The following is a 21,271-nucleotide window of genomic DNA, read 5'->3' as shown; positions in this document are numbered from 1 at the left end:
TCAAGCTAGATGTTCGGGAAACTTACTACTTGCGGACGTGGGCAAGCCGGCCGGCACTGTCGGTGAAAGGTCCGGACATCTGCCGCTCGATGGGTGACGTAGAACCCTTGTTCGAATTAGTTATAAAGGGTCGCAGACTCAACTACCGACCCCTTAACAGGAAAACAAACCCCTTCCACCGTTTTGGCATACATCTCAAATCACGCAATGAGGCTCCCAATAACGTCCTGGCCTTCACCAGCTGCGTGGCTGAATCTACTGGTGCTTGCGACTCTCGGCCAGGGCCAAGGCCTGAGCGCTACAACGAACTTCACCACATGGTGGAACTCGACCGATTATCCCCAGGAGCAAGCATCTAACGTGACCAAGTACATAGCCGAGGGCATCGAGGTGGCCGGCCAGGACCTATACCACCACTTCCAGCACCGCTGCATCCGCCAACAGATCTACCCGGCCCTCGCGAGTGGGGGCCAATCGCCGGGGTTCGTCAAGCCGCACCGGCCCTTCGACTCCGTCTTCTTCGTCGGGAGCGGTTTCGTCTCGGCCTGGGCCGTAGACACGGGCGCGGGCCTGCTCTTGATCGATGCCCTGAACAATCCGGATGAGGCCCGCACCGTCATCCTGCCCGGCCTTGCGAGCTTTGGCTACTCTGGCGCCGACATCGCCGCCATCCTCATCACCCACGAGCACGCTGACCATTACGGGGGTGCGCGATATCTTCAGGATACGTTCGAAACCCCCGTCTATGCACTCGGCGCATGCTGGGATGGGATCGAGCATGACCCCATCCGGCCCGAGGGCCTCGACATCCCCGTCAGGAATGAGACGCTGAAGGACGGCCAGGACCTCACTATCGGGAACACGACGATACACATCGTCGCCACGCCGGGCCACACTGCTGGCACGGTGAGCTTCTTCTTGCCCGTATATGATCGCGGTGTCCGCCACGGTAAGTCCAAATCCAGGCGCAAAGACCCCGTTCCCCAAGGATAAATGGCTCTTTATAGTGTTCATCATCTCCTCTCCTGATACCTCCTTCATCAACGTAGCCAAAAACTGACGACTTGCGTGACAATAGTGGCCGGGCTGTACGGCGGTGGAGGCATACCAAAGAGCGTCAGCTTGAAGGAACAGCAGATCGCCTCGTTCGCTAAGTTCGCGAGCAGCGCCGCCGCCCGTGGTGCCGACGTGATCATGTCCAACCACGCTTCGCAAGACGACTCGCTGGTCAACTTCGACATCCTGGATCACCGTAGCACGGAGAACCCGTTCGTGATCGGCACGGACGCCTACGTGCGCTATCTCCAGACCATGGCTATCTGTGTTCGGGTACAGGCAGCACGGTTGGGGGAAACTCTTTCCGTTTAATCTAGGCCCTACTCACTTGAGTCATGTTCAGATGACAGACGTGATTGAGAGGATTGAGCGGTGTCTTTTTCTTCAATAATGACATGAGATTACAACTAATCAGCACTGTTTTGGCCGGAGAGTTATGTCTGGCCTCAAAAACAGGTATTAGAGAATATATATGTTGTATAATGGCAAAGAAAAACCCCCATTATTGTTCGCGAATTCTAGCTGTCACTGATTATTTACACACTTCGTATCCAGTCGAGAGCATCGCGTCGTGGTATTCTCTTTGCCACACTACAGACAAACCCTCTCTTCTTCCCTGTGACCTTGGCTAGACAATCGTCCTTTCCTGTTGTTCTGGGTAGCGGCTGTCAATACGATGTATCTGGGCCACTGTGATATTCCAGCCACCACGAAGATGTTGTTGCATTCTGCATGACTCTTATTATGCCCCTCATTGAACTAATACAGCCTATACATGCGTCCAAGAGACGCAGGAGCGTAATCGCTTTTCATCGCGGTCGATACTATTACTCCACCGAATCAAGCTGCGCGCAACCTCGACGAACCCCTTTTCCATGGCGAACGCAAGCGGGTCGGAGCCCCAGATGTCCGACTCGACGAGCGCCGCGCCTTTCGCGAGCAGTCGCTCCACAATCCTAGGCCGGTTCAGGTGAACAGCGCGCACCAGGGCCGAATGACCAAAATAATCGCAAGCGTTGAGATCGGCGCGTGGGGCCGCCAACAGGGGCAAGACGTAGGCGACGTCGTCTCGGTTCGCGGCAGCGTAGTGGAGCGGCGTCACGTTCCACGCGTTCTTGGCGGCGACGTCGGCCCCCGTGGTCCAGGAGTACCTGAATGGCGTCCGGGGTGTGGGCTTGGACTGCGTAATGCAGAGGGGTGCTCCCGTTGAGGGCAGGGCGCTGATCTGCCCCAAAGCGGATCAGCGTCTGTATGACGGGGACGTCTCCTCGAATGGCCGCCCACAGCAGAGCGGTGCGGCCCTGGTTATCGGTGGCGTTGATGTCGACAATGGAAAGTTCGAGCTGGGTCTCCAGGTCGGCGTCAACGATGCCAAGCACGATCTTGTGCAAAGACGGGAATTGGCGTTCTTCAATGTATTCTTCGGTCTCAAAGTCTCTCGCAAGCGCCGTTATCATGCTGGTCTCGGCTGAAGACTTGAGCGACGACATGGGCGTTGTATACAACTTCGTGCAGGCGACGTCAACGGGAGAGTCTTTGAGTTTGCTTTCGACGTAGGGGTCGGCACCGTGTTCCAGAAGGAACCTCCACACGTGTTGATGGCCACGATCTGTGGCATAACCAAGAACCGAGGTGCCAGTTGTCTCGGAGGTATCGTACACTGACGCCTGGCCATCCTGGAAGAGTCGCCTGATTCCATCAAGGTCACCTTCAATGGCATACTGGAAGATTGGCGACTTGTCGGGCACGACTCGAACGCCGCGGACTTCCAGAGAGCAGGCAAACAGATTGGGAGCACAGAAGTTGGCCCAGATGATTGCCTTGGCAAACCACGTGGGGAACCTGCACTCTACATATGCCGCTGCGGTGGATCGACTCCGGCAGTTGAGCTGGTTACAAGATCCAGCAATGGCTTCTGGAAGGATCAAAGAAACCGAGTGAGATCCCATAAAGGGGCTTAGGACTTGCCATGTCGAAAAGATATATGGCTTGTGACAGCTGCAGTCGCAACCCCAAGCGCATATGCGTGGAAAGGCAGAGTTGCTCCCCACCCGGCGCTTTGTCGTTCGCTTGAGACGTCGAACTGATGGGGCGCTGGCTAACTCTTTACTTGAACTGAGTTCTTCGTCAGGGTTTGCGAATATGGCTGACCGGTGATGTGTTTCGTCAATAATCTGGCCTGTGTCGAAGCCATGAGAGCTGTGACTCTTGATTACGTCCCTACTTGGTGGATGGTAAGAAACGGTGTCTTCGACGCCACATTTTCTTCTTTCTTCTATAACAGTGCTTAACGGAGAACGTGTTGACAGCTCTTGAAGTTGCAGATGCACTGTTTGCATGGTAGTGTTGTATTGGCTGAGGCTGCTGAGGATGCTACCGCCGAGGAGCTGATGTGATTCTTTGAGCGATGACACTTCCAAGTTCTGTATGACGGAAAGGACAAGACTGAGATCAAGCTTGGAGTTTTGCACATCCTTGTGAAGACGTTCAAGATTAGCAAACGCGTTCAGCTTCAGCATCCACTTTGGCTTCCCCGTTGCGCCAACTCTCCCCAACTCTGTAGCATCGCCATCTGGTTGCGACTGGGATGCGCAGGTTGGGTCTTCGAGCGCAGATATCGCTTTTTCTTCGTTTGCATTGCTGACTGGACTGGCAAGAGTTGATAACTGCCGCGAAGTAACTGATGCTTTAAGTATAGTGTGGACTTGCTGTAAGGTAGCCAAGGTTCGCTCTACCATCGAGCATAGCTGATCATATTCCGGTGACCGAGATGCATTGGCATCTTGGGACCGCCTGGCCAGGTAGGTCTCACAAGTTCGTAGAACCGTTTCTAAACTGGCGACATCCTGTGCCAAGTCTAGAACCCTCTTGGGCAGCTTTCGCACATCTCGCAAGAATGATATGCTCTTTCGAATGGCACCAGCGAGCGCAATAGCGCCTACTGTGATACTGAACGGATCCATAGCGGATGGACAAGTTAATAGCAAGGACGCGACAAACGATCGGGTGCATAAAAGGGTGGAGATGGCTTTGTAACACCTTCCAGTAATGGCCGGAACAGCTTTGCACATACACTTTGAGATTGATTAATGAGGACGAGGCAGACTCCGAACCGCGCTCAATGTTTAAGCCTCTCAGCTTCACTATTGTCGGCTGTGGCGCAGCCCGCAGGTGGACAGGACAGTCACGTCATGCATGTTGATCACAAGCCAAAAGCGGAAGCTATGACGAGAGAAGTCCTAGTTGTGCCACCACGACCCTACGTTGTGAGGCTTCATTTGAGGCTGTAAGCTTGCTAGGCTGTAACGGGCCTGGCCATGTCCTAGATGCACAGCTGATCAGTTGTAAATCCTCATGCTACTCATATACGGCACTTGAGTGATGCCGTCTCTTGGGGGGATTATTACTTTTGTGGAAGGGTGTAGATTGCGCCTAAAAGGGGCGCAACATTAAGGCTGAAGTCCTACATCCGCCCAGAAGGTCCGCCTCACTTGTCCCAATGGTTGCATGCCATCAATCTTCCTTGGCTCTTTGTAGAAGGAGCTTTCCAGCACAGATCAGGCATTCATAATGCCAATCACAGTAAAGTAACCGACCATGAAAATTCTATGGCAGATATGAGTAGACAAGGAACTCTGGAAATCATCCCACCGAAGTCTTAAGAGTTCGATCACACGTACATGTTTTCCCCTCACGGCTTTGGTCGCCACCCGGCTTAGGTTGAATCATCATATGATCGAGAGCACCGCGCGCTGGTCGATCCAAGACCCCGCACTCAACATACTCGACCGCAAAGCGGCCATTTGCCTGCCTGACTGTCAACAATACCGAACCATGGCTCAAGCGTGCATTGACTTAGCAGGTCTCGAAAATGCAGATATAGAAAGAGAGCAAGTGGCTAATCTAGTGCAGGCTTTTGGCAGGTATGGTGTTGTCAAGGTTAAAAACCACAGCTTCTCCGACCAACAGCTTGAGCAATTGTTCGCCTGGTCAAAGGAATTCTTCTCGTGGCCAGAGCCTGTTAAGGAATCTGCCAACAGGAAAAGGACCGGCCCTTTTCGTGGGTATGCCGGTGTTGGTCTTGAGAGCATCGGCGTGCCAGCCCCCGATTCTGTGGCAATGAAGGATGTCAAGGTGAGACAAACGTGGTGAGCTAAGATTTAATGCTCAGCCTCATCGAGACTGATACGCCCCCAACAGGAGAGCTTCGATTGCGGTTCACCTAAAGATCAACGTTACCCGACCCCATGGCCATGTGGTCATGCAAGATGCGGCGAGTTCAGGGCTTTCGTGCAAGACTTTTACCAAGACTGCGAGCGGGTGCATGGCCAGCTCCTGACCTTGTTTGAGCAGGCGTTCGGGCTAAGGGCCGGTGATCTTGGTGAATTATGTTCTGAAGGCAATGGGGAGGTCAGGCTGGCGCATTACCCTGAGATTCCAGTCGCCGAGTTGAGAACGGGCACAACATTCCGCATCGCCGAGCATAGAGATATTGGAGTTCTCACTCTTCTCTTCCAAGACTCTAACGGCGGCCTCGAGACTGAAGATCCGGATCGACCTGGCCATTTTCTCCCAGTATCCAGCGCCCACCCACGTGAGATGCTGCTTATGGTGGGCGAGACGCTAGATAGATGGACTGGTCAGACCTTCCGGTCCATCAAACATCGTGTCAAAGATCCGCCGGGTAGCCAAGTCGATTCAATACTCCCGGAGAGGTACGCGGTCGGCTTCTTTGGCAAGGCCAACGGTGCGGCCTCGATAGCACCACTCCCTTCGTTCCACGTCGCCGCTTCTAACAAAGGTCGGTCGTTAGGGGATGAAGGTGAAACAGCTCAAGAGTTCTATAACCTCGCGCACGAGCAAACCACAGCTACATGATTCATACAGTTTATGTATTCACATTTCCAGGTATATATTCATTGTTCATCTAGTAGTTGTGCGAATATAGTTTTGGATGGAGCATGGCTTCCACGTATTCTGACATTTTATTTCAGGTATAGGTTATTCATACCAACTGCTTATATCTGCTTGGTAACCTAAAACGTCACTATGTATTCAAAGACTGCCGGGTGGTCCAACCCCTATATTGATTGAATTCGTGGATGACACGCTCACTAAGGAGATGATCACTAAACTTTGATATAAAGCAAGTCAGGTAAAAGCACACTAAGTTGCACAACGATCAGTCAAGCCAGCTTAATTCAAGCAAAGCCACTGTTGACGAGATAAATTGATTGGCGCTGGTACCATCGCCGAAGTAAGATGTGCGGATAGTCAGTCGGCTGTGACGGGATCCTGTTGTCAACGCTATCATGGTATATTTGATAGCTAATGGATGACGGAAGATTGAAGATCAACATTCCACATCTCTTGAAAGTACTGCCTCGGTAACAGAGCTGCGCGTGACGTACTCAGAGAGACTCCCGTATGGGTTGTGCAGTGATTTCCTTACAGATCCGCAGGATACTATCAATCTCGTCCGGTAGAGTCCGCCCTAAGCCGCATTTTGTAGCCATGCCAAATGGGAATGGAAGAATTGCTTCGGCAATCTCGATGCGCGTCTTGGTTCCAGACTCGTCATTGGCATGCACTAAGCCCAGAAATATGCGAGGTGGTTGCAACCCGGGCGCATCACGCTTGAGACGGGCCAAAGGTGCAAAATATGCAGGGTCTGTTCGTTCCTTGGGCACCGGCAGATGAATCCATTCAGTGCGCGGGGCGATGGCCTTGCGTTCGAGTAGTGCGTTGGCGAAGCCTACCAGAAGCGAGGTATCCTGTGGCTCAATGAAATGCTTATGCCGAAGGTCGCCGTAGCAAAGATGAAAGGCAACTTTGACATCTTTGGGGATTCGCTCACATATCCAAGGATATACCATGATTAGGACACAGTTGTAGAGGGAGCATAGCTTGGGGGCGCACGGTAGCCTGGTAGAGTTTTGTTCTTTTTCGGTTCTCTGGCGAGCTATAAACCCAATAGAAAGGAAATCTTCCCTTTCTTTCTTTTTCTCTTTGGTTCAATTTCAAGGTGTGAGCCCAGCAGAAACGAAACCTTATGAATATGACTCTTCAAATCGTCGCACACAACCAAGTGGCCATCATACACAATAGCCTGAAAGTTCTTTTGGAAAGGAAACCTTACATATTAAGAGCTAATTCCTGAAGCATGGGCGCGCGAGTAAGAGTCATTATACTCAATAGCCTCGAGAACTCTTCAAGATGCCCATCGTGATGACAACATTTATGCACATGTATGTTGTCGTAACGAGCAACACTATCGGTCCATGATATTTGTGGCTAGGTGTCAAGTATCCGATTGGTATTTCCCTTAATAGTCGCTTGAAATGTGATGGCTGTAGTTGATAGCTGATTCACATTCCATAAACTCTGACTGTAGGACGGTGACAGTTTCGCTCACCGATCATGTGTGTGGGCGCGACGATAGCCACCATCGACACTTGAGTACATGTTCGTTCAATAGCAATACCATGACAGCATCTTATCGTTGAAGTCTTGCCCCTCTAGGTTTGGGTAACGGCTCTGGTACCCTCCAATTGATCGACCAATGCACCCAAATTTCCTACACATTTGAACTATTAGTACAGACCAGAGAAGGCAGATTGGAGGGATCTCGCGAGCATACTCATAGAATACACATGACATGTGCGGCGAGTGGTCGACGGAGCTGATCACTCTAAGCAATTTCCAGGGCAGGTTGTCTAGTCTCACATGAGTATTGGTTCACCGCGCACACTGATAACAGGGGGAACTTACAGCAGATGTCGAGTGCGAAGTTTTCTTGGTACGACTCACACTTCCCAAAGCTTTTGTCAATGCACAAATTCAAGATGCCGGTACGCCGGGGGCGTCGCCGTTGACGGGAGTTCGGGGTTCGTGGCGGGGCAGGAGTCTTATCGACAGTTAGTTCATTATTAGCTGCTGGGATACTGGGAAATGGGCGGCTCCTTACTCAGATAACTGTTTAGATAAATGTTCTGATACATGTTTGGATACACGTTCGGAGACCTGTTCAGATAACTGATCGAATACTTGTTGGTTGGATGTCGCAGCCGCGCTCTCAAACTTAGGTACCGCTGGATGGATAGCAGCCGAGAGTACGACGATTGAATACGATGCCACGATGATGGCCGTCGACGACAAGGCTATGGCAAGCGCCATCATGTTCCGGTGAAATCTCGTGACGATCATTGTAAGCGTTGGGTAAAGATTGAGTAGAATCCCTCAGCCTTCGGTTGTCAGAATTGGTGAGTTCTCCGTTTCCGATTGTTCATGGGGAATATGCCCTTTTATGTTGGCCTGGAGCTAGTGCGTTATTCTTGCAGTGATGTATTTTTCTGAGGAACTTTGAGAGAGCTGATAAGAGTTGAGCATGTTTACGAACCCACTGATGTGCAAGGAAAACCTCCGCTGTGAACGGGGGTCGGATGTCTAGTTTTTCTTCTTTAGGTTCTGGGCAATCTTGGACGAGCTGATACCTTCACTCGGGGTTTCAGGGCAACACTCGCTCATATTTGCCTGTCTATGTGTAATTATTTTTTTGCCCACTCCGCCTTCATAATAGGCTCTTTCACGTCGGCGCCTTCTATGTTGTCGCCCTTGTCGTTCTTGTACCCTCCTGCCCAGAGTTCGAAACCACTTTTACCAGCCGACGCGGCAGGGCTGTACGAAAGAACCAGCTTGCCGACGGCCTTGGACTTGTCGCTACTGCCAGCAGCCCTAGGGACGTATGCCACGACTTTGACATCGTTCTTGTTCAGGCCCAGGATGTTTTGGGAGATGGCGTCCCGCATTTCTTCGATTGCATCGCCGAAGAAAGCGGGCTGCTTCCCGAATTTATCCGGGGTGTTGGCCCTCGTGTATATAATCGCTTGGGTCTGGCTGTCTTTCTTCTTATCGAACTTGCAGCTCAAATCGTCCATGGATTTGAGTACTTCTTGATCGAAGAGCTGTGAATTGCCCTTCAGAGACATGTAGTCCTTGAAAGAGGAGTCCCAGTGGTGTGACTAAGGAGGCATGGGATTTAGCATTATGAAAGTACAAAAGGAGGGCAGAAGGAGAAGCAGTTGTAACATACCAACCACGCTCTTTGGGAGTCAGCCACCACCACAACTGTGCATCCCATAAGACCAGGAATCCTGATCATCCATGCATCCTTCCTGAAATCCGAGATTTTGGCACGGGTACCTGAAGTCTCTAATTTCGTAACAGCGCCCAGGTACTCTGGATCATTGGGCATAACCTGGTCCGCCTCCCATCGTTCACCCAAGCCTGGACCGAGGGCGAACTCTTTGGCTTTGTCCCAGTTGTCGCTGACCCACTTGTCGATTTGGCCGGGCTGCGGCCGGTCGATGGCACGCCGGTTCAGAGGACTGCGGTCCGATACGGCCGGGATGTCGATGACGGGGGAGGGACGGTGGCGTCCCAGAGAAATTCGTCACGCCTTTGGATCTTGCAGAGAGATCCGCACGTCTTGGGCGTGCAGCGGATATCATCTCCCTCGGCACGGGTGCTCAGCAGATCTCCTGTTCGGACATAGGCAAAGTCGCTGGGGAACGCCGTCGAGACGCCCAGCAGAAGAGAAACAAGGGCCGGGGCCCATTGCTTGAGCTGCATCTTGTTCAAAAAGGGGGTATTTTATTGGGAAAAGGTCACGGTTGATACGTCGTGATGATTATCTGCTCGATATAGGGACAGAGCAGCACTCGGGGCCTTATAATATCAATTCTCTTACGCCAAGCCGACTAAGGCGGTGGTGTGGTTGTACTTCAGCCCCTAAAGAGCAGCATAGCCGCGCTGGGGTCGGGACACTAGCAGTGCTGACAGCAGGGGTATATAGACGGACGTGGTAATCGTTTAGAAATCTATTAATATGATAGCTTCAAGTCTAGATTCATAACCAAGTCAATACCAAGACATAATGCAAAGGAGCAACCGAGATTCATCTAAATGTGGACTATGACTTGGTTGCTACCTCCCTCCTGCACCCATAGCCCCCACCCCATGAATTACTACCGCCCCTTGATCGCCAATTGCTCTACATCATTTGAGTTGGGAGTCCTCAGCCCCAGACCTTGGCTTTGGGTCGCTTGATAGCTCTGCTTGCGCTACAGGACTCGGTTAGCTAGTCCACGGTGGTAGCGGTGCATTGTTTGGTTCTCGTTCTCTTACTGTCCAACTCGTCGGCTCTCGCCTTCATCAAAGAGTACATTTCTTTCCAGTACTTCTCCTTGGCTCCCGGGTCGGCGCAGCCCTCCCAGCCCGCGGCCTCTTCGATGCAATTCCGGCCAGTTAGGCGATCGCGCAGTCGGGGGTCGGCGCCATGCGCCAGGTAGAGCTTGACGAGCTCGATGTCATCGAGACGGCCTGTATCGGCGTTATAGTTCTGCGCCGACCACACCATCTCGGCCAGGGGCCGGCTGACACTGTCGACGGTGATTCCGGGCTCCTTGGCGTAGGGTCGATTCAGGTCGTGGCCCGCGGCAATGACTTGCTGCGCCCAGGCCAGGCGCACCTCAATGGGCTCGTCGCTCCAGGCGATGTGATGGAAGGGATTGGGGCCCGTGTAATCAAAGTCAGGTGTTTTTGCCATTGCTGCGGATGAGGGCCAAGACTTAAAGAGAAATTGCACGGCGGCAGTTGCTGACGGAGGGGATGCGGGCAGGATTACACGGCGGGTTAATTCGAGAGGTGGGGGACAAGGTTAAGACCAGAGAAGAAATCTAGATAAATTTGGTTCGTAGAATTGGGAGAGACGAATGGGCTCTGTCGAAGTCGGTAGGGCGCTTAAATGTCTAATCATATGGTTTACACGAGTACAGCACCATGCTCGGCTCTTGGCGGCACTTGGCGGCTGACGATTCAAATTGCATGCATGCCGCTGCCGTATGCTGAAGGCGGTGCAACCCCATGCGTGCGCAAACCACATGCCACCCCGGTCGATATGTTGATCACGTAAGCAAGTGCAATGATGTGAGGGCGTCTACCAACATCGTGTTTTGACATGGCCAATGACTATCACAACGTTTACCTCCCAAAGACGTGACGACTGACCTGCAAATTGACCCTCAGAGCATTTGACGTCGCACCGAAAGCGAAAGCATAGTCACGATCACACTAATAGGTAAGCGATTTGGGATGTATTAGACAGCCTTCCATTAAGCATTGCCATTGATATTATTATACACGAAAACATATGTTGCGACCCTTCATTTACTGATGTGTGTTCCGCTCTTTGTCCCAGTGCCTATCACCACGCTTCTCCAAGGTATTTCGACTACCATTAATTCATGCAGTCCAGCTTGTCGTTTTCACACACACTCCATATCTGAAAGCTGCCATATTTGCCGTCCCAGCAACCGGGCTCCTTGCCGTTGATCACGGACGTCTCGTCGATCTCCATGATGACCTGGTTGGGATTGCAGTCATTGCCGCTGAAGAAGACGACCATGAGAGCTGCGTCCCCGTCGCCCGCTGTGACCTTCATGGCTTGGTCTTTGCCGCCGCTGTCTTTGATGCATCGGCCGTCCAGAAAGAAGTACTTGCCGTCGATCAGATCGTCGCCTGGGCCTCCCCTTGTGCATTTGCCGCCTTCGGCCGGCGACTTGCCCCAGGATTGGTTTAACTTGAAAGCCGTTGATGAGGCGATAAGGCCGAGAATGGTAGTTGTGAACACTGATTGGGATAGCATGGTAGCGTGGTGTATGTTTGTAACTTGTGCTTGTGTGTCTTGGTGGGATAAAGGATGAATGACGAAGGTGAATGTGTTTTTGGATCTCCGAGTTTTCGTTTATCAGAGCTTGTGGAGGTTTGGTTTTCTTCGGCCAGGGTATTCGAACGGAACGTATTTGAGTATGAAATAGTCGCAACTTATATATTCTAAGTCAGAAGTCGGGGCAATTGTTTGTGGTATACCGCGCAAGTCAACTTCAAGACAAATCCGATTCAGGGTGGCTTAGTTCCTTGGCTATAGGGAACAGGGGGGTCTAGCGGCTAGAAGCTGAAGCGTCCCGAAGGATTATACCAGCCGAAGGATCACACGGAGAGCCAACCGAAGGAACGAACACATGCACCCCGGCTGACCTCAGCGACTAGTCGGACCCCAACGTCAGCCACGATTTGGTCAGGGTATCTATAAGTCTGGTGCAGATTATATATCAATCATCAACTCCAAAATCGTCGTATGTAAACGGTGCCCAGGCGCCTAGTCCGGCGGCGCAGTCATCTATTTTTGGAGGTTTGTAGCTGGACCAGTCACCACGAACCCTAGTAATGGGCCAAGGTGAGCTTACGAGAATTGCAGGATAAATCTTTCAAGGGCTGTCTTATATTATTCCTCCCCTATAGCAACTGTTATTGGGATGGAAATATATATCATAGTCTCATTACCTAGCTGCAATTTCTCAGCATCGACATCAACCAGAGTGACATCGATCACAAGACACACACTTAATGATAATCTCAGTATCCCATCATTGTCGTCGCAAACAACGCACTCTTGACACTCCGTTTTCAAGATGAGACCACAAATTCTCCTTGCTTTTCTTTCCTTTGCGCCTCAGTTCTCCGTACAACTATCGTCCGATGACAGCCATGCTGTTGTGAGCCGAGGCCAATTTGCCTCCACTTCCGTCGATTTGCCATCGTTCGAAAAGCGTCAGCAAAAGACAAGGACAAGGACAAAGAGGGCGACTCTTGTCCCAAGTGCCCCAGACGGAAATGCAAGAAAAACTATTTTCGAGATCAAAAGGACTGCAAATGCAAGACTTGCCCGAAGGGCAAAAAGCCCAATGCAGCTAACGACGACTGCGTCGACGACAAGAACGATGACAAGAAGGACGACAAGAAGGACGACAAGAAAGACGAACGAAAGAAGAAGAAGATGCAGAAGTTCGAAGAGACGCGCGAGCGGAAGAAGAAGGAGTTCCCCAAGAAGGCAAACAAGAAGAAGAAGATGGAGAAGTACGAGGAGACGCGCCAGCGGAAGAAGCAGACGTACCAGCGAGACCGGAAGCGTACCCGCATGGGCAAGTGCCTGCTGCTCGTGCCCCTGTCCATGTATGGCGTGTTCGAGGGCACCACGGCCGTCTCCAGCTACGCCGAGGACTTCTTCTCCGAGGACTTCGTCTCGAGCGAGGCCATCGACGGCTTCTGGCCGGGCGACTTCCTCGACCCCCTCGACGTCGACATCGACTCGGACGACTACACGAATGCCTGGGTCGAGCTGGCGGCCAAGGCCGAGGACGCCAAAGACGACAGCTGGAGGACCAAGGAGCCCATCATGCAGAAGCGCGAGGCTTTGTATGAGCCCTCGCACTGGAAGAACCAGTACCTCGACGGCGTCGACACCCAAGGAAGCCACGACACCACCATTCCCGCGAAGTTCCGACGCCGTCCCGCCGCTGCCAGTGTGGAGGCCACTGGTCCTGTTACAACGACGGCCCTGACAACGACGCACATTGAGAAACGGAATCCCGTAGTGGTTCGTCCCAACCCACTCTCATATCCCTCCCCTCCTTGCCGTCTTGACACTTCGAAAGGATGAACTTGTATGCTGACCCTCTTCGTTCTCGATCTAGGCTATTCTCCGCCTGATTCTGCAATTTGCCGGACGCCTCGCCAATGTGACTACCCGCGTCGTCTCCCGTTTCGCCGGTATCGGCGAACGTGTCGCGGTGCGGTTGCAGAATCTCGCGTCGCGCGGCGGGGCGCGTCTGGCCAAGGGCGGCGGCAAGGCCGGCCCCGATAAGATGAAGAGCGCGGCCAAGAAGATCGGTGACAACAAAAACTGGAAGAATTGCCTTAACGGGAAGAAGCCTACGTAAACCGAGATGGCATCTTCTCTTATTTTGTTGGAATGAACGGCGAGGCTGGTGTACTTTCTTAAATAGACAAATAGTTCGATGGTCATCGTCGCTGCGGTGTTTGGAGACAGTTTCATAATTATGTAACACATTCTTTCTTGTACTTATAATATACACCAGGCAGTTAAGGGTGCAAGCCCAATGCACTATGAACTATGCCGGCTTGACGTTCCCTATGTTCAGGACGGAAGGGTGGTTGTGAACCTAGTTATATCTTGAAACGAGGCCGAGAAGCTGAGCCACATCCGCATGGGAAGCATAGAACACCATGTCGTCGTCATTTCTTCAAAGATCCGCGTTGGAAAAAGAAAACAATGGCATGTTACAATGCCTGGTCATACAAGGTACGCAATTAGCGCAAGTTTAAAACAAAGGAGCTCCAAGTAGGTTCACGAACATGTTGACGGTCTTATGTATGATCCTTCCCGCATAACATCAACATCTACGTCGGTGGCGCATTCGCTGCCTCATGCAGACGCACCTTGACCCCTTGGCCAGGCTTCCCCACAATCTCGGGCTCGTGGAATTGCGCGCTCCAGTCCCCGATATATTCGATCCTTTCGTACTTCTGCAGTAGTCTCACCACTGTAATGTCGTATTCAATCAGTTGGATATCCAAACTCACAGGTGTAGTGGGCGGGTAAACAGTGTGCGCGTAGGGTGCGGGAACCGGTAGCACTTACAAACATAAGCCATCTCCGTCAACGCGAAGTTCTGTCCGACACAAATGCGCGGCCCACCATTGAAGGGGACGTAAGTCCACGGCTTCGGGTTCCAGCTCTCCCAGCGCTCGGGCACGAAGAGGGCCGGATCCGCGAAGTGGCCGCCATCACTGCCGTGGGACGGGTACAAGTTGCGGCGGCGCTGCATACTGAGCGTGCTGTAAACGACGACGTCGTCCTTGAGGACAGCGACGGGCGGGCCCGGTTGGCCCCCGGCCGCAGTCGACGGCAGCGTCGTGTCCTCGAGCGCGACGCGCAGGTTGTACGGCACGGCCGGGTACAGACGCAGGGTCTCGTTCAAGACGTGACGCAGGTAGGGCATGTTCTTGAGGTTGTCGTAGGACGGGGTGGCGGGCGCGGGCCCCACAGCGTCGTTAATCTCAGCGCGCAGCCGCGCCACCTTGGCCGGGTAGCGGCTCAGCTCGTAGACGGCCCAGCTCAGGGTGGCGGCGGTGGTGTCGCGCCCGGCGAGCAGGACGGCGACGATCTGGTCGCGCAGGACCTTGGGGTCGCGGGTGTGGCGGGCGACGCTGTGGAGGAAGGTGAAGCCCGAGCCCGACGACGACGACGTGCGCTTCTCCAGCTCCTCCGCGGGCAGCGCCAGCGCCGCCTCGATGTACGGCATCACAAAGCGGTCGATGGCGCGCAGGCCGGCCCGGTACCGGCCTCGCGGCACGATGCCCTGGAACGGCCCCAGCATGGTGAGGTACATCTGCAGGCGCTGGACCTCGTTGAAGGCCTCGGCGAACTCGTCACGCGGGTTGGAGAGGGAGTCGACCGAGGCGCCGAGCAGGAAGTCGGTTGTGACGTCGAGCGTCATGCGGTAGAACAGGGACTGGATATCCACCACGTCACCGCCCCCATCACCATCATTGGTGTTGTATTTTTCCTTTTCCACGCCAAACCCGCTGCCGTCGTTATCCAACCCTCGCCGCTGCCGCTCGATCTGTCGTATCAGGGCTGCCGTCCACCGCTCGAAGACGACGAGGTCGCTGACGCGGTCCTTGACGAACATGGGCCGGATCAGGCTGCGACTGTCGTGCCAGCGCGGGCCGTCAGTCGTGAAGATGCTGTCGCCCAAGAAGGGGCTCCACAGCTCGTGGAACTCCTGGCCCTTGCCGAACTGGGCGAACTGGCCCGCCAGCACCGCCTTGACGTGCTCCGGGTCCCGCGTGATGATGTAGCGCTGGCCCCCGGCCGGCATCACCTGCACCTCGACGCAGTCGTCGCCCGTGGCCGCGCCCCGGGCCTCCAGGAACAGCTCCTCGAAGTACTGGAAGAGTCGGTGGTTGAGCTGGGCGCGCCCGGCGCCGAGGAACCAGCGGAGACCTGTGTCATGTGGTAAATATCGACGAAGCTCTCTTCTTCTCTTCAAGCGTGCATAAACCCCACGCGTGAGAGGCATCACTTGCGCCATCGAGTCAGTAGAGGAATGAACTCACCAGTCAGCGGGTTCTTGGCGAGGACCGGCGCCCGTACGCCCAGGCTTCGGATGCGCAGCTCATTTCTGGTGTATTGGATAATGAAGAAAGCCAGAAATATCACGACCAAAGTGCCAGCAAAAGCAAGCGCATGGACAGAGTCGAAACGAAGTTGCGCCAACATGGTTTATGTATGCAAGAAACTCTCCTTTAAGCTTATATATGTGGTGTACTGGAACTGAAATCCTCCCAGTCTCGGCCAGTGGGACATCAAGTGCTCTTTGTATTCAGCAACCTTTCTCTCGAATCTACTGAATCTTTCAGCTTCCACATGTCAAAAAGATGCCGATCCAATCGGATGAGTTACGACTGTACGAGACTTTGGGGACTTTGCTGCATCCGGGCTTCCAGAACGGTCAAAGCGTGATGTCGATTGTCACCGAATGGCCTCCTATTGGGGCATAACCTCCCCCAAGCATCCCCAAATTCAAAATCTGGGGTCGATTGGTCGGCGACTTGGGATGGTTGCGAAACCCCCGCAAACTAGCAGCTGTCACTTTGCCTAGTTGGTATCAAAGCAAAGGCCGATCGTGGAGCAGAAGTCGAGGTCCTTCCAATCGCAAAATAGCTGCCTGGCACCTACGCGACTCATGCGAAGATGGAGGCACTTTTGCCTTCGTACAGCCCTCTCGTGACAATTGTTGGGGGAAACTGATGGTTTGCCGAGGACATAACAGTTGCGACTCCAGCGGAGTGGTGCACCCCATGTTATCTCGAGTCTCATAGGTATCCGTGTCCGACCCATAATGACGGTCAGTATTCCGGTCGTTATTGACATGAGTATGGAATCCATGGGATACGCAATGACAAAGGCAGCAACGGAACGATTGAGTGTCGTGGGGAATGGAATTGATGTAATGAGTACATATTGCAATACAGAGGGCATTGGTAGTCGGAGCAGTAAACAGATATGGATAAAAAGGATGTGCCTGTAGATTTACTGCAAGGAGACGATCGAGTGCCCATCTGTCGCGTGACCATTCGTTCACCCGGTCGGCTTGGAACCGTCCAGATTCGAAAAACCTCAAATTGTGTCCCTGTGCCAAAATCAATAAGGCGACTAAGGGGTTGTAGAAAGGCAAGACAGCAATATATTTCCCCCAGAAGCTACACTGCACGTAGGGTACTGACAAACCAAGTCTCGAGCACATGGAAATAACCTCGGGTGTGTAGTAGTGATATTTGATTTTTGTTTTCAAATGATGTCTTCCAATCTGGAGACTTATTATTCTCACACGCATCTAAACCGCATCACAAGGAACTTGATTTATGTTCCACAGCCCGGCCTTTGATCACACGACCCTATCTGGCGTGGTTGCCTCCGAGACGTCCCGCGACCAATCCGAGCATTGCTTCTACCTTCTGCGGGGAAAGCTCGGGGTCGTCATCTGGCACACTCTCAAAGTCCAGCACATCGCTTTTTAAACTCGTCCCAAGGGAAATGCGCAACAACATACTGAATCGTACACACTGCTATGCCCAGCACTGCCTCGACATAGCAAGACCCTAGATCGTCAACACCGTCCGTGGTGACGGTGATGGCTAGGAAAGGCATGGGCGACGACAACCTCTTCCGTTGCAATACCAGCCGTACTCCGTTGACCCCGCTCATTCTTTTGGGGGTAGGCGCGCAATAAAGAAAATCGAACCGGTTCAGCTCACACCGCTCACTTTGCCCACTCGACAGTTTCGAGGGCGAGCATGACAAGCATCAAGGTCGAAGGAAGGATCCTATTCAATCAAATTAGCTACAATATTTCTCAGCAAAGGGCATATGAGGAGGTGATACTAACCACACGACGTAGCTTTGGAACAAGATCTTGCCCATGACCCCCTCGTAGACCTCGTTGATCTGACATATTTGGGCGAGCTGCAGGGCGCTCGGCGCACCGGTGAGCAGGAAGCACACGATCACGAAGATGGGGTCGTCGAGAATGCTGACGGGCACATATTTCGCAATGAGGGCCAGAATCGGAGCCATAATCAGAGTCGGCAACAACATGCGGCTAATGAGCGAGGCGACCAGCAGGCGAGTACCAATTTCCTCCTCCTCGGAATCCTTCGTGTCCTGTCTTTGCGTGTTCCTAGCCAGGTTTGCGCCCAGAACAACCAGGATGAGGGGCACGGCAACACCGGCGCTGGACTTTACGGCACTGGTGACACTGTTCTTGACGAAAGAGCCTTCCTCGAAGAAGAGGCGCTGAAGATCAGGGACGGAGGCGACGACAACGGCGATCAACATGGCCCACAGAGGTGGGTTCATGAACTCCCAGAGGAAGTGGTAAAATTTGACCCAAATGTTCCACATGCCAGTCAACAGGGTCTGGAACGGCTTCGGGAGGCGAGTATAGGTACGGCGTGAGCTTTGTGCGATTCCGTGTCGGACAGAGGCCATGCGGTTCTGGACGGCAACCTTTGATCTCACAAAGTATCCACGCACACCAGCAGGCGTCTCGGGCTCGTTCAACTCACGCATCCGGGGGAAGGACATGATATCATCTTCAGTAGGGGGAGGAGGCATAATGAGGACGGTGTTCGGCTTGAACTTGCGCTTCCGTGGAGAACCTTCGTCATCATCCGAGTCAACAGGCGACGCGTTTGAGGTACCTACCACGGGAGTGCGGCCGGCCGGCTCATAGACGTCTGACCCATCCGAGCTCTGTGAGTCCCGTCGGCTTCCATTTGCTGTCTGGCTTCCATCGAGACCCGGAATGAGGACATCGTTAACTCGCGCAGGGACTTCGTCCGTGTAGTTACCCTCCTCCAGGACTTCGGTCTGGTATTCTTCGTACTTGTCCTTGGGCGCCAACAACACATGGTATCCCCAGCTCCACCGTACCAATTGGCCCAACTGCTGGAAGATCATGAGGTATAGGATACCGCGCGCGCCAACCTCGTCATCATTGTCGCCCGGTATCCGATCCCAATGTAGGCCCTTGAGTGTTTGCGACAGCGAAATGACGAGCGAGATGGGCAGGGAGTTGGAGTTGCCGAAGACGCCCATGGCCGTGACGAAATTGGCGGGTCGCTTCTTTAAACGGAATGCCTTGGAAACACCAATGGACACCAAGTAGGAAACGAAGGTCTGGACGATGAAGATGACGGGGATGACACCCAGTTCGACGAGCTTGTCAGCGTTCAGCTGCGACGCGAGCTTGGTGAAGATCAGGCAAGGCGTGAAGAGCATAACGTTGAGGTTGGCGAGGAACTTCTGCTTCTCGGCATCAAAGTGACCCAAGCGCGCGATGACATAACCCGGTAAGCTGACGCATACTACTTCCATAACCGCCTCGAAAACAAGAAGGACCAAGTGGCCAAAGGCCGGGTGGGAGTCGTGTGCGCCGCCATCTTGGGCGAATACGGCGAACTGTGGGATCTGGGGCGAGAAGTCGGCAACTCGGTTGTTGACTCGAAAAGAGGTTGGCCGAGACAGGGCCCAATCCATTACGTCGGATTGGCGATGTTTTCGTAATAGTCTAGGGAATCGGGTGTTGAGAAGTTTGGTCGGTTGTTGTGGAAAGGAGGCAGAAAGACAGGTCGTGGGATGTTCGGAGGATGATGCAATAAGATATGTACAGTCGAGACCCAGAGTAATTGCGGAGGCTGATGGGCTGGGCACGATCGAGAGTGTGATCAATAGAAAACGGAGAGAACGGAGAAGGGCCCGCGCAATTCCCGGTCCAGCAGTAGGGGCCTAGTCAATAAATAGCATGCACAGCCTGCGCTGGCTCGGAGCTCTGGGCCGCTCTGGGAGCTTGTCGTGGACAAGCGTTGATTGAGTTGGCTCGGTCCCAACTAGAATAAGCACAAACTTCAAGCTCGCAGATATTGGGGGCCGACAAGGTGGTGTTGGCGATACAAATACGGGACGAGACGGTGCTGATGCTAGGAGCTGACTGATTCGACGCAGTCCTGTTAACAATGGAGATGCTTTTGATGACAGAAGCCGGAAAGAAAAGTGAAAGGTAAAAAGTAAGAAACAACCACTGTTTTTTTTTTTAATCAATCAGAGCCGGCCAGGAAAGCAAGATGACGGATACAAATAGTTTGGAAAACAAGAATCGAAGGGTCAGGAATAAGACTGATTGATAAGAAAAGAACACACAGAGACGACAGGGAAGGCGAGACGAGACGAGACGTTGGATGGAGGAGGCAACCAAAGAAAAAGCCGCCGAATGGTCTGCAAGACATGGATGCAGCATCCAGCGCCTGCAGCGTCCGGGAGTGCCTGGAGATCTCCAGACCTGCAATAATCGCGAAATGCCCAGAAACAGCCTGTCTTGGCGGCAAATGTGGTCAATCGTGTCAGGCCAGGCGCCACCCACTCACCACTCGAAGTCTCATCTATCGTCTGCTCAGAGACTGGAATGCAGTCCCCAACAGCCTGCTACAGTGCACGCACCGCTAAGCACAGCAATTTGTAGCGGGCTTGGCGCCTGCAGTACCATCGCTGGGTGGATTTCAGTGGTGCTGGCTCACTAGTGTTACCGCTGATCCCTCCGTATTTGCAACCCCAGCAAGGGTGATGGAAACAAATGCTGCTGCATCCAAAACAGTACGACATTGCCATCACCCACCGATCTGCTGTTACTGAGAATATCCCTCGGCTGCGATTTACTATTTACGTTTCTGAATGCAGTCTCTGCTCCAAGGGGCTGACTATCAGTAAATATGTATATGATTTTGTTTCTGGTTTTAGTTTTCTTCTCTTTCAAATCACACTTTCGCCTCATCAATCAGGAACACTTGGCACTTGAACGATCTCCCACAACCTGAGAGGGCTAGAGGGGTATTTCGTTCTGATAGAGGAAACAAGCAAACCGTGCCAAGCGTGCGAGCTATCATTCTATTAAATTGAACATCATCGCCAAGGCCGAAACCGAGCATTGGCTTTCATCATGGCAGTCGGCACTGACTGCCCCGATCCAAACCCCTCACGTCAGCAAATGGCTGAGCCACGTTTTCTCTCGATCCCAAGTTTCTTGCCAGAGAGTGCAGGGGCTAAAATAAAGTCTAGGTTAGGCGTTTGACAGCGTGCAGCCACTCACGACTCGTCCACGAATCTAGCAAGCCTGGCACTTTTTCCCATATGGCGTACCAGTGACGAGTCGCTTGGCCTTGCAGCCCTGCTGCG

At 53.0% G+C, this 21,271-nt stretch overlaps 10 protein-coding genes across 10 annotated transcripts; 3 read left to right on the top strand and 7 right to left on the bottom strand.

Annotated features, from left to right (window-relative positions):
* Positions 1 to 207: 207 nt before the first annotated feature.
* On the top strand, positions 208 to 1,368 carry PG998_011508 (uncharacterized protein; the record flags this gene model as incomplete). Its single annotated transcript, XM_066878324.1, has 2 exons — positions 208 to 949; positions 1,079 to 1,368. The coding sequence occupies 2 exons, from the start codon at positions 208 to 210 to the stop codon at positions 1,366 to 1,368; spliced, it is 1,032 nt and encodes a 343-aa protein (XP_066727378.1).
* Positions 1,369 to 1,825: 457 nt separating this feature from the next.
* On the bottom strand, positions 1,826 to 3,005 carry PG998_011507 (uncharacterized protein; the record flags this gene model as incomplete). The annotated part of the gene is made up of 2 exons (XM_066878323.1): positions 1,826 to 2,236; positions 2,313 to 3,005. 2 exons carry the CDS (start codon positions 3,003 to 3,005, stop codon positions 1,826 to 1,828), a joined length of 1,104 nt encoding a protein of 367 aa, XP_066727377.1.
* A 1,885-nt stretch (positions 3,006 to 4,890) lies between these two features.
* PG998_011506 (leucoanthocyanidin dioxygenase) lies at positions 4,891 to 5,934 on the top strand (the record flags this gene model as incomplete). The annotated part of the gene is made up of 2 exons (XM_066878322.1): positions 4,891 to 5,190; positions 5,257 to 5,934. 2 exons carry the CDS (start codon positions 4,891 to 4,893, stop codon positions 5,932 to 5,934), a joined length of 978 nt encoding a protein of 325 aa, XP_066727376.1.
* Positions 5,935 to 6,467: 533 nt separating this feature from the next.
* On the bottom strand, positions 6,468 to 6,932 carry PG998_011505 (uncharacterized protein; the record flags this gene model as incomplete). Its single annotated transcript, XM_066878321.1, has 1 exon — positions 6,468 to 6,932. The coding sequence occupies one exon, from the start codon at positions 6,930 to 6,932 to the stop codon at positions 6,468 to 6,470; it is 465 nt and encodes a 154-aa protein (XP_066727375.1).
* A 1,671-nt stretch (positions 6,933 to 8,603) lies between these two features.
* Positions 8,604 to 9,687, bottom strand: PG998_011504 (uncharacterized protein; the record flags this gene model as incomplete). Its single annotated transcript, XM_066878320.1, has 3 exons — positions 8,604 to 9,077; positions 9,149 to 9,443; positions 9,542 to 9,687. The coding sequence occupies 3 exons, from the start codon at positions 9,685 to 9,687 to the stop codon at positions 8,604 to 8,606; spliced, it is 915 nt and encodes a 304-aa protein (XP_066727374.1).
* A 508-nt stretch (positions 9,688 to 10,195) lies between these two features.
* Positions 10,196 to 10,663, bottom strand: PG998_011503 (uncharacterized protein; the record flags this gene model as incomplete). The annotated part of the gene is made up of 1 exon (XM_066878319.1): positions 10,196 to 10,663. The coding sequence occupies one exon, from the start codon at positions 10,661 to 10,663 to the stop codon at positions 10,196 to 10,198; it is 468 nt and encodes a 155-aa protein (XP_066727373.1).
* A 690-nt stretch (positions 10,664 to 11,353) lies between these two features.
* Positions 11,354 to 11,761, bottom strand: PG998_011502 (uncharacterized protein; the record flags this gene model as incomplete). Its single annotated transcript, XM_066878318.1, has 1 exon — positions 11,354 to 11,761. One exon carries the CDS (start codon positions 11,759 to 11,761, stop codon positions 11,354 to 11,356), a length of 408 nt encoding a protein of 135 aa, XP_066727372.1.
* Positions 11,762 to 12,342: 581 nt separating this feature from the next.
* PG998_011501 (uncharacterized protein) lies at positions 12,343 to 13,895 on the top strand (the record flags this gene model as incomplete). The annotated part of the gene is made up of 3 exons (XM_066878317.1): positions 12,343 to 12,352; positions 12,732 to 13,552; positions 13,650 to 13,895. 3 exons carry the CDS (start codon positions 12,343 to 12,345, stop codon positions 13,893 to 13,895), a joined length of 1,077 nt encoding a protein of 358 aa, XP_066727371.1.
* A 481-nt stretch (positions 13,896 to 14,376) lies between these two features.
* PG998_011500 (uncharacterized protein) lies at positions 14,377 to 16,073 on the bottom strand (the record flags this gene model as incomplete). Its single annotated transcript, XM_066878316.1, has 2 exons — positions 14,377 to 14,519; positions 14,618 to 16,073. 2 exons carry the CDS (start codon positions 16,071 to 16,073, stop codon positions 14,377 to 14,379), a joined length of 1,599 nt encoding a protein of 532 aa, XP_066727370.1.
* A 1,731-nt stretch (positions 16,074 to 17,804) lies between these two features.
* PG998_011499 (transporter C5D6.04) lies at positions 17,805 to 19,582 on the bottom strand (the record flags this gene model as incomplete). The annotated part of the gene is made up of 2 exons (XM_066878315.1): positions 17,805 to 17,868; positions 17,931 to 19,582. 2 exons carry the CDS (start codon positions 19,580 to 19,582, stop codon positions 17,805 to 17,807), a joined length of 1,716 nt encoding a protein of 571 aa, XP_066727369.1.
* Positions 19,583 to 21,271: the final 1,689 nt, after the last annotated feature.

This window comes from Apiospora kogelbergensis (assembly GCF_038363985.1).
Source record: "Apiospora kogelbergensis strain CBS 113332 chromosome Unknown utg000007l_segment0_segment0, whole genome shotgun sequence".
In the NCBI taxonomy this organism is placed as follows: Eukaryota; Fungi; Ascomycota; class Sordariomycetes; order Amphisphaeriales; family Apiosporaceae; genus Apiospora; species Apiospora kogelbergensis.
This window is presented reverse-complemented; position numbering and strand designations above follow the sequence as displayed.